The following is an 11,848-nucleotide window of genomic DNA, read 5'->3' on the forward strand; positions in this document are numbered from 1 at the left end:
TTTTTCTATTGGAAGGATTTACCGGTAATCATTTGCAATTATGTCTACTTATGATAAGGTAAAATGTTTGTTTCTGTCTCCATATGATATGGTAAATATATCTAATGCAAAAAACATCTACTTTTAAATTATGTTAATATTAATTTGCATATTTTCCTGTATATTCCCGTTAATTTCCACGGAAGTTTCCACCTCTGAATTTGCCCCAAAATGTGCAACACTAATCATGCGTTATTGGTTGGAAGAAGTTTTAATAAATAAAAATATGTTAATTTGGAAATTTCAGAGAATTGGTACATCACCACAAGTGTAATGGTGGGAACCGGTATTATTTTGTCCCCACCTTGCAGTTGGTCAACCCATACCACTGTCTAGCAAATGTCTGGAGAATCTGGGTTTTCCCCTCTGTAGGTGGTTTTCAACTTCAAAGTGGAAGCTAGTCTCTCTGTGTAGAGTATTGGTGGAATGTATGTTTTGAATGTAGACATCTGTCAGGTTTAGAGGAACAAGGGCTGTGGCTGTTGTGTTTCTATGTGAGCGTCATCTCCACCTCCACAGTCTGCGTAAGCTAGAAATAAGACCTGTATGACATCTATGCTGCTCCTTTCATTAACATATGAAGAGTGTGTGGGTGATGTCCACATCCCAAATTCTACACCAATGCTGGGGGGAAAAACAATGATAAAGAAAGTCAAGCCTGCATACTGTAAAATGTAACGTGACACCTTGTTCTTCTCTTACAGGAAGACCACCTTCGACATGTTCAACTTCCTGGCTTCCCAGCACCGCCAGCTGCCTGACATCAACCCCTACGACGAGGAAGAGGATGAAGTCCCACTCAAATCCACAAGGTCGGATTACAGAGTTATTGTATGCTGGCCATTGCAAAGGAAGCTAGCTAAATGCTAACATCTTAAAAAAGGATGCTAGTCCATGAAAGCTCTTGTCTCGCGGAACATTCTTAGAACTTGTTGTACATGGCCGCAAGTGTTGTTCCTTTAAAAAACAACTTTCACATCAACAAATGATCCATGTATAAGTTTGTATACATAACATATCAATGTTCTCATTCAGACTTATGAGTGACAAGGGAGCTGTACAACTACAGGTTTACATAAAAGTTTTTATAGCTGTAACTAATTCACTATTGAAATGTTGTCCATTTCAGTATTTGTAACTCCCCTAAAGTGATCTTTGTGGTTGGACTAAACCATTCCGTCATTTCTGCAACTACCTCCTAACAAGCAATGTTAAAAATATGTTCTACCCTCTTGTGTCTGAGTCTCTAGTGACTCTTTTCTCAGAGTTCAACGTGAAAGGTCAGAAGCACATCGTCATCTTCTTTGCTTATCCCTTTTCTCCTAGACGTGCCACGAGCTTGGAGCTCCCCATGGCCATGCGCTTCAGACATCTGGAGAGGACATCTAAGGAGGCTGTAGGCGTGTACAGGTCAGCACACAACTAGTCCTCATCCCCCCCTGAGGCACTGAGGTCAAAGCCAATACTATGGACAGAGCCTGTGACTATGATCATGATTCTGGGCTGAAGAGCTCATGTGTTTCTCAGTGGGGTGCCAACTGACCCCACAATAGATCATTTGCAGTCTGTCTGGACAGGAAGCCGTCACTGCGGTTCTCTACAGCTATCACAGCAAACTAGAAACTGAGGCATGGTTTATATTTCCTGCCTCTCCCTTTTCTGCTATTATGTTATTCTGCTACAAAATGAATAACATTAATTCCCATTGACTCAGGATCAGATAATAAATAAATCATGTGATCATCGCATCCTTTTAATTGCCAAGGAGATTAGCTATGGAAACTGTTGTTCATACTTGGGCCTCTTTTGACATCTCTGTCTGGTGTAGGTCTGCTATCCACGGCCGAGGTCTGTTCTGCAAGAGGAACATCGATGCTCAGGAGATGGTCATCGAGTATGCCGGCATCGTCATTCGCTCAGTGCTCACAGACAAACGGGAGAAGTACTACGATGGCAAGGTGAGATCAATCAGTCCAGAGTGTGGTTGAGACGACATAACTATGGTTTGTCCCAACGAGACCTTAGTTGGTGGACTTTTTTAAAATCCACTAATTGTGGGCTTGAATGAATAAATGTTATTGATACCAACATAATACGTTAAACTAAAACTAAGTTCCCTGTCTCTGTTCCCTCCTTCCTCCACAGGGTATCGGCTGCTACATGTTCCGTATCGATGACTTTGACGTGGTGGACGCCACCATGCACGGCAATGCGGCGCGCTTCATCAACCACTCGTGCGAGCCCAACTGCTACTCGCGCGTCATCAACGTGGAGGGCCAGAAGCACATCGTCATCTTCGCCTTGCGCAAGATCTACCGGGGCGAGGAGCTCACCTACGACTACAAGTTCCCCATCGAAGACCCAGCAAGCAAGCTCAACTGCAACTGCGGGGCCCGGAAATGCAGACGCTTCCTCAACTAGGGGCAGGAGGAGGACGTGGTACTGCCACATATTCTGCAGGGGGAACAAGGCACAAGGGAAGGGGGTGAGAGCAGAGGCAACAGGGGAAGACAGAGGTTAAAATCCTTAAATTAAGGTTTTACTGGGTTGGGATGTGGGTGAAGAGAAAATACAAGAAAGGATGAGCCACTACGAAGAGACTGGGAGAGGAACCAGGGCCAGGAGATGGGGAGCAAGAGGGAAGAGGAGCGCCACATAGAGACATGCATCCATAAGCTCACATTGACTTCTAACCAATATGCACTTGCCAAGGTTTGGACAAGTTCACACAGGAAAGGGTGGAAGTAGCTACCGTTATAGTGTGGGTTTTTTCTTGAGAACAGAAACCCTGCAGACATCTGCTGTGGTTATGCTGGTTCTATGTTGCATGAAGGTATTTTCCTTGACGCCATAACGTCAAGTCCTTTCTGTTGAAATAAGGGTGGACCAGAAAAGCTAGACTTGGAGATATTCTTTCTTTTGTTGTCGGGTGGCGGGGGTAGATTTTTAATTTTGACACCCATAATCATGTTGGCTCCATGCTATCTAGTTGATCCCTTAGCCATATCTCCATCTTTACTTGATCCTGTAATCATAGTTTTATTTATTTGAAATCATATTTCACAGTGCTCATCATGCGTCAGGTTGTACATATTTGCTTTCCGTTGACTGTTCATAGAACCATGGTGCTAGATATGATGGGCAATAGGCTTGGAGGCTCCTAGGTCAGAGACCCTGCAAATAATACCTATTTTTCTATCCATTCTCCACTCGCCTGTCACACAGACCGGGGAAGGGACCTCCATTATGTTCAGTTAAACGGTTCGATAACAGTGTCACCCTTAAAGAGTTTGCTGCAGCTAAATCATATCTTTAAGAACTTTCCCTTCGCCATTTTTGTATGTTGCAAACACTACCCAATCCAAGAGTGAAGAGTTTAGCTGGAAACCTCAGTGCATCTTTTTTTATTTTAAAATATATTTTATTACTATCATGGCAGATGCTGATTACCTTTTGCAATAATATTAGGCCTACGACTTTGCTGCGTTACAGTTGCGCGTCTTTAGTGAACTAACAAAATCCAGACTCCATATTTCTCAACATTCAGTGGAGTTAACCAAGAACTGACTTCTCTCTCTTACATTCTCCGCAATCCACAAAGGGTGGAACACTGTTCATGTTACACCACAAAGAGATGTGTTATAAACTCTATATATTCCCGACTGTGTGGACTGACAGCACCCCTGTGCACTGGAGATCTCAAGCATAGCATTAGACCAGTACTGTACTGTATGTTGCTCCGTAGGATGGCTTTAAGAGAGAATCATGTCTTGGTGTAAAACCAAGATAGGGAGAGAATGCACTCAGCACCTTAACGTTTGCTGTCGTACAACTTTAGACAACGCTGTCAGTTCAGTCAGACATATTAGGAAATCAAATGTACACACTGTTGTTCACATCTTTACAGTGGGAGATTGCTTGAGCTCTAGAATAGTTGTATTTATTCATGTTTCTGTTCAGATTTTGGACTGGTGAAACTAGCTTTGCTTAGTGTAAATGGTGGTGGTCTTGTGGGAAATCTTCCTCCCCTCGTTTCCTCTTTTTGTTTACTTTGTTTCCTCTTTCTTTTATTTGAACCTTGATGTTTGAGGAAAGTTGTGTATAACATTTCAGTCTTTACACAAGACGTTGTTCTAAAGCAGGTCTTTTTTAATTGTTTTTGATTTTATTTCTTTGTTCTGGTATAATTTTCATGGAGAAAGTACAGCAGGCCTTAGTATCGGCAGGCCTTATAACAGAAGAATAGCAAGCATTCGAGTCCATGCTATTCTTCCCATCTGCGTGCCACAGAGAACCTTTCAAAGCTAGAGATAATAATCTAAAGGAAATGAGCACTGTCCTTTTGGAATTTAATACACAGTAAGGAAGAGCTTAAGCCCGCCTGCCTGCGCGACCAATCAGTGAGATGGAGCCTGTATTCCCATGTGTCAATCATCTAACACCCTTAGCAGAGTTTGCCATTAACAGGATGCATCTGGTTTTCAGGGATACGGCTATCCTTTACCTAGCTTCCTTTTCTGCTTAAAACCTGATGTGGGAACAATTCTCAGAGGAGAAGGTTTCTCTATGCCCACTCCACTCCCCAACCTTTTGCCAGGATTCTACCTCAGTAGTTCTGACAGATGTTAAAGAATACTAATGCAAAAAAGAGGATGATGATGATAATAAGAGTAACTTGGTTTTAATGTCCTGCAGAGCTGGCCTGTGTGTTCGATGAAGCATACAAAGCACTAGTTGTAAACCTGAAGTTACCATGACGATCTCTCCCAGAACTGGTTCAGAAAGCTGTATGTTCTATATGGTAGGGTTATTTTAAAGTATAACAAAGTGTAAAAGACATAAGAAAATGTGTGAACTTGTCTTTGTTACCTTGTACAAATAAACCCTGAGTTTGTAAATAATTGTATACATATTTCTAAACCCGTTTAATTTTTCTATGCACTTTTTTTATTTATAATGTTATTTGCTTAATAAAGATGTTAAGATGTTTGAACAAATCAGACTTGGTCAATTGAAAATGTAAATAAACAAATGTTGATATGACATTTATATAACATGCAATGTATAAGTACAGCAATATCATTGGTTGGTGATAGTACATTTGACAATCGATGATAATGATTGTATGAGGGCCAGGTTGGGAACTTAACACCTGTTCTGAGCATCTGAGATGTACGATGCCATCTGACACACGTCAAATCAGTTTCCTTGATCTGATTTCGTGTGAGGATGATGTTCTATACACTGATCACTATAGGAAACCTATTGATGTAACAGTTTGAGGGCTGATAGCTGTCACACGCTTCCCATTAAATACAGTTTGCCCTACAGCCAATTCTGTCGCATCAAAAACATGGCTGAGATGCAAAGAAAATTCAAGGGGAGAGGGTACAAAAATTGTCTGATTTAATACTGCCATTGAGCAAATCCAAAACAAATATTTACACAGGGACACTGAATGTCAATCTTAAATGAATAATAGTTTATATGTCAGCGCGCTAGAAAGGTTCCAACCAACTCATTGCACTATTAGTACTCCCGTCTGTCAGGAAAAACTCTGCCGGGGCAGTCCCAACAGTTGTCTTATATACGGCTATACACAGACTAGTTACATTTGCATGATTTAGAATAATTCATTAATCATTACCGTTTTGTTCCATAACATGACAGACCAACACCTCACAAGGCTTCTTTCTCTAAGCTGAAACAGATATTTTTGTTCTCAAAACACATTCTGGGCTTACTGCCAAATTGCAGTTACTGATAGGTGTGACTTATCCAGTCAGCCACTTGCATGAACACAGAAATTGGTTTGTAGAACAGCACATGTATAGAGAACACAGAAATTAGTTAAGAAAAGCACAAACATTAAAATGTCCCTTAATCTCTTTCAAGGACAGTCTCGCAAAAAGAAGCATTCTTGCATCTTCACTACCCGCTATTTAAAGTGCTCTGAACAAATTAAGGGAATCGTTCACAAACATTGCACATTCTAAGATCCGATGACCGTATCGGAAATGTGTTTTCGGATCCTCCCTTGGTCGTATTCTTGCGGGACAGAAATCTCAATTGGTAAACTGATTAACCCCTGCACAGTGTCTATTTGCGCCCCTACTGGATGGAAACTACTAGTGTAACGGCTGCGCTCAATGCAATGTCACTTACAAATGTAGATCCCTTAAACACCCCCAAACAGGGAAACAGATCCCAATCAACTGTATTATGTATCTTAACTTGTCCTTGTGGTAAAATGATGTGGGTAAAACCAAGGGTGAATTAAAAGTGAGGGTTGTAGTACCATTATGTGCAAAAACTCAACGTACCCAGTTGCGGCCCACTTTTTGGAAGTGAACCACTCAATTTCATCCCTACGTTATATCGGCATCGAACACATCACCCTCCCTTATTGTTAAAACGAGAGGCTGCCTGGATCTTAAATTTAAAGACCCTTGCTCCCCTCGGGCTCAACGTAGACTTTGATCTGAAGCCATTATTGTGATTTTGCTATTCATTATAAATGTTATCTATGATTGTATGCTATACATTCATGTTTTTTGTATGTTCTATTTATATCTGAAAATTAACCAATGATGTCAAGCCACACCCAGTCATGATTACAGACACCTGTGTGTGTCCTTTGACACTATAAAAACTAGTGACCTGCACCGTTTGTCGTTATACCCTGATGAGGACAGCTTGTCTGTCAAAATGTTGGTTATTACATTATTGCATCTGAGCTCCTGGAGTGTGTGGCTCTCCTTTTTGAGGACACCGGGGTTTAAACTTCTTAAGGCTGGGCCTCCCGGGTGGCGCAGTGGTTAAGGGCGCTGTACTGCAGCGCCAGCTGTGCCATCAGAGTCCCTGGGTTCGCACCCAGGCTGTCATAACCGGCCGCGACCGGGAGGTCCGTGGGGCGACGCACAATTGGCCTAGCGTCGCCCGGGTTAGGGAGGGCTTGGTCGGTAGGGGTGTCCTTGTCTCATCGCGCGCCAGCGACTCCTGTGGCGGGCTGGGCGCAGTGTACGCGGCTGGCTTCCGGGTTGGATGCGCACTGTGTTAAGAAGCAGTGTGGCTTGGTTGGGTTGTGTTATCGGAGGACGCATGACTTTCAACCTTCGTCTCTCCCGAGCCCTTACGGGAGTTGTAGCGATGAGAAAAGATAGTAGCTACTACAACAATTGGATACCATGAAAAAGGGGTAAAATGCAAAAAAAAAAAACTTCTTTAGGCTAGGCAGTATTTTGACGTCCAGATGAAAAGCAAGCCCAAAGTAAACTGCCTGTTACTCAGGCCCAAAAGCTAGGATATGTATATAATTGGTGGATTTGGATAGAAAACACTCTAAATTTTCTAAAACTGTTAAATAATATCTGTGAGTATAACAGAACTGATTTGGCAGGTGAAACCCCGAGGACAAACATTGAGGTCAATGGTTTTCTATAGGAAACCTATTTATTTTGAACCTGGTTGCAGTTCATATGGCTTCCACTAGATGTCAACAGTCTTTAGAAATTGGTCGATGTTTTTCTTTTGAGAAATGAAGAAGTAGTGCTATTCATTCCATGTGTCAGAAGGTCTCTAGTATTTTGTCAATCGAACTAATACGCAATAATCTTAACACAAAACAAATACCAGCACATGGGGAAAAAAATTAACTAATATGACAAACATAACATAACATTTTGTGAACAGGAGCGCGCTCTGTGTTATTTTTCTTCGGTGTTGGAAACAAATTATCCCGTCTTAAATTGATCAATTATTTACATATTAGGGTACCTGAGGTTGGATTAGAAACATTGTTTGAATTGTTTTGACGAGGTTTACAGGTAACTTTTTAGATTCCTTTGTAGTCATGTTGGGCGAGTTGGAACCGGTGTATTTCTGAATCAAACACGCCAAATAAATTGACATTTTGGCGATATAAAGAATGAATTTATCGAACAAAACGATCATTCATTGTGTCACTGAGACATTTGGGATTGCATTAAATAGAAGCTCTTTAAAGGTAAGGCATTTATTGTATCATTATTTCTGACTTTTGTGTCGCACCTGCCTGGTTGAAAAATGATTTTCATGTGTTTGTATGCGGGGCTCTGTCTTCAGATAATCGCATGGTGTGCTTTTGCCTTTTTGAAATCTGACACAGCAGCTGGATTAACAAGAAGTTAAGCTTTATTTTAGTGTATCACACTTATATTTTCGTGAATGTTGAATATTGATATTTCTGTAGTTTGAATTTGGCGCTCTGCAATTTCACTGGATGTTGTCAAATCTATCCCGCTAACGGGATTGGCGCGTGAAGGGATCACTAAGAGGTTTTAACATCCCTGCTTTAAGTGGTAAGCGCCATGTTATCACAGTTAAATATCTTATTTGAACCCTAATGCAAAAGAACAGTGTTCCCAATCACTGCCTTGCGACTTTGGGGTCCCTAAGGAAAGCATGCCTCCTACTGGCTCTCCTGTTATATTTCAGTGCCTTTGACCCCCTCCAGCACAGCCCTCAGGGGGCTCTTTCTGTCCATCAAGGAGTAGGTGTAGGTGATCCAGGTGTTGGGGAAGGAGCAGGGAGATTCTAGGTGGCTGGTGTTCTTCACCCCAGGGATCTCCGGGTCCAGCAGGATCACATGTTCCTCTAGAACAAATGTGTAAATCATGTATTAATGGGTGGTTCCATGAAATGAGTCCCTTTTGCGTAGTGTAACTTGGAGAAAAACCTGATTTGACATCATTTTAACATTATATCATGAGCACACAGTCAACTTAATAAAAAACATGTTTTCCCATATCAAGAGGTTCAATAAAATAATGACTATATTAAGTGGCTAATAAAGTAACAGGGATGACGATTTCATCTTAAATCAGCTATGAACCCCCTTTGACAGGGGGAATGGAAGTTTGTGTGCAACAGGAAGGGGGAATTGAATGTAAGCTTCACAACGTAAATTGTTGAGTAACAGGGTTGACTTGTTATGCTCAACCCACTCAGTTTTCAACATCAAAACACCAGAAAATGTACAAAAGAGTAGAACCAGCTCACCTGCTTTTACACTATGATTTGACTATTAAATGTTTAAAAGGAATAGTTGAAAGTCTTTTCAGTCTTCATTCATTTGAAAGACCTGATTTATGTAATTATCCATGTGGTCTATATTAAAGGGCACATCATTTAATATAACAGGCTTTTAAAATTAAATATTGGGTACAATTTCTACTTAAAATATGAAAGACACAAAAGGGACCCATTTCGTGGAACCACCCAAATGTCATGGGAGATTTGAGCTGAAATTCAAATTGCACGCTAAAACCTCAAGAGCCTGCTAGCAACTTATGGAAGAATAGTGATTTAGAGGTACTACTAATACTAATAGAAGAGTTATAGTTGAGCGCATGTGTCCGAAAGTGATTGACGACCTATTTTATGTGTCACGTAGTTATGCGATTTATGACATCCTGTCTGGGTGTTCTCAAGCTATTGAGTGAGTGCTTATGTAACCTGATAGTGCAGCTGTTTTGGGTAAATCATGTGTTTGCAATAAAGTTGTCCTGGTGATTGATGTGTAGTGACCTTGTTGAACTGAAAGAAGATGTGAAACAGCTGGGAAATTTGGGAATTTATGTAGTCAATGGGGAGGCCTGAGTTTGACAATTTTAAACAGATGGGTATTTATATAGTGAATTGGGGAGGCCTGAGGTTGAACATGTGAAACAGTTGGGAATTTTTGTGGTGAACTTATGGAGCTGCTGTTAAGGGAGCTTGTGAAATGAAAAGGTATTTTCCGGGTAGGTCTGCCTGAGTATAAGTAACTGTTAGACTTGTCGTGTGTGTGTGTCTTCCTTTAAAATATCTGTCTTTCCAACAGTTAAAAATAATTATACTTTTTAAATATGAATTTTGTAGTTCTGTATGACAAACATAAAGGTTGAATAAAAAAACAGAGGTATAGTTTAATTTTGCATAGTAACTTTTAATAATAGTAATATGTTTAAATGTTGGTGGTAACATTTTCAAAGAAATAAAGGGTTTTAAAATGTAATTGACCTTTTATGAAATATAAGGCTCTGTGTGTGTGAACCTGAGGCAGGGCGTTAGGTTACAAGCAGAGAAACTTACTGGAAACATTATTTTCTAAGACAAATACATATGGTTGTGTGTGTCTGTATGTGTGCTTGTACCAGCGTTTTTTTTTTTAAACCTGTCAAACCTCTGACCTTCCAAAAGACTTCTCGGCGTATCTATATGAAGGGTCAACAAATGTTTACAACCCTTACACCTCAGGAGACCACATAACAAATGTTTGAAAACAGTTATGTGTTGTCCTGGGGGTGGCTGTCTCAGTCAATCACACCATCCTCCTTTTGAAAGGGTAATTGTACTCTTTAAGATGGGCCCCTTTGGGCAGAACATTTCCATAATGGATATTTACTCCCCACCCCCCTGATTTCCTCACTAAGGTATTTATAGACTTTTCAGAATTGAACTCAAGACACTGCAGTGGTTGGAGGAGATTTTAATTGTTTGTTGAAGCCCCTTATTGACAAGTTTCCCAGCGGTATAGCTTCACTCTCTCCTCAAGCTAGGTCGCTTAAAGCTATTTGTGATGATCTGGCGTATGCTGATGTTTGGAGAACCTTTCATCCCTCTAACAGAGATCACTTTTTTATCTGTGCCTCATGGATGTCAGACTAGAATAGATTACTTTTTTATGCCCAGGACATCTATGCAGTCTGTTTTATCCGTTAGGATAGGAAGCATAGTCATATCTGATCATGCGGAGGTGATCCTGGACATGAAACTCAACGGGGCATTCAATCTGTCAAGACATTGGAGGTTGAACACAACCATTCTTAAAGACCATACATTTACATCTTATTTTATTAGAGTTTAAAGCATTTTTCTCTAACTCTCAATCAACAGATAACCCCTCGCTCCTTTGGGAAACCTGTGAAGCGTACGCCAGGGGTCTGACTATGTCATACACAGCCACAAAGAGGTGGAAAAAGAGTGAAAAGCAAAAAATGTTAGGAACTAAATTAGGAACTAAAGAGAAGGACTACATTAACTCCCACTCCTGCCCTATTAAAGGAAATATCAGTCATTAGATCAACGTTAGACTCTCTCCTAACACAGGACGCTGAAAAGAAAATGAGATTTGTCAGGCAAAAGCTTTATGAACATGGAGATAAACCAGGAAAGTATTTGGCTTACCTAGCTAAAAAGAGAGCAGACTCACAGTCAATTGCTACTATTACTTATTCCGATGGCAATCATTTATATGAAAATAAATTGATAAATGACTCATTTAAGACATTTTATGCAAATCTTTATGCCTCAGAACTGACAAATGATGCACCCAAACCTCCCTACTATCTCCAAAGAACAGAGGCCTCTCTTTAATGCCCCTATTACTGAGGAAGAGATAATGTTCGCAATTAAGAATCTGAAAAATGGTAGGGCCCCAGGACCAGACGGGTTTTGTAGTGAGTTCTATAAAGAGTTCCATGGTCTGATCCTTGAGCCATTGCTTCATATGTTTAACCACTCATTTTCAAAAGACCACCTCCCTCAAACTCTGAGAAGCCAACATATCACTTATTCTCAAACAGGGACAATGCCCAGAGTCTTGTTCCTCGTACACACCCATTTCCCTTCTGAATGTGGATAGAAAATTGCTTTCTACAATTATAGCCACAAGATTAGAGGACTCACTGCCACTAATTGTGAAAGGAGACCAAACTGGCTTCATTAAGGGCCGAAAGTCATGTAACAATGTCAGGCGACTTCTTAATATAATTCAAGCCTACCAATG

The 11,848-nt window shown here is 40.7% G+C and overlaps 1 protein-coding gene across 3 annotated transcripts in view; it reads left to right on the forward strand.

The window, feature by feature from the left end:
- Positions 1–5,036, forward strand: part of kmt2bb (lysine (K)-specific methyltransferase 2Bb) — a 59,031-nt gene extending 53,995 nt beyond the window's left edge. For all 3 annotated transcript variants that reach the window (XM_029679207.2, XM_029679209.2, XM_029679208.2), the window contains exons 31-34: positions 744–851; positions 1,366–1,449; positions 1,868–1,997; positions 2,185–5,036. In XM_029679207.2, the coding sequence (XP_029535067.2) occupies positions 744–851; positions 1,366–1,449; positions 1,868–1,997; positions 2,185–2,460 (598 nt within the window). In that variant the 3' untranslated portion in view covers positions 2,461–5,036. The remainder of the gene's footprint in view (positions 1–743; positions 852–1,365; positions 1,450–1,867; positions 1,998–2,184) is intronic.
- The last annotated feature ends 6,812 nt before the right edge of the window (positions 5,037–11,848 follow it).

Source organism: Oncorhynchus nerka, linkage group LG14 (genome assembly GCF_034236695.1).
Source record: "Oncorhynchus nerka isolate Pitt River linkage group LG14, Oner_Uvic_2.0, whole genome shotgun sequence".
In the NCBI taxonomy this organism is placed as follows: Eukaryota; Metazoa; Chordata; class Actinopteri; order Salmoniformes; family Salmonidae; genus Oncorhynchus; species Oncorhynchus nerka.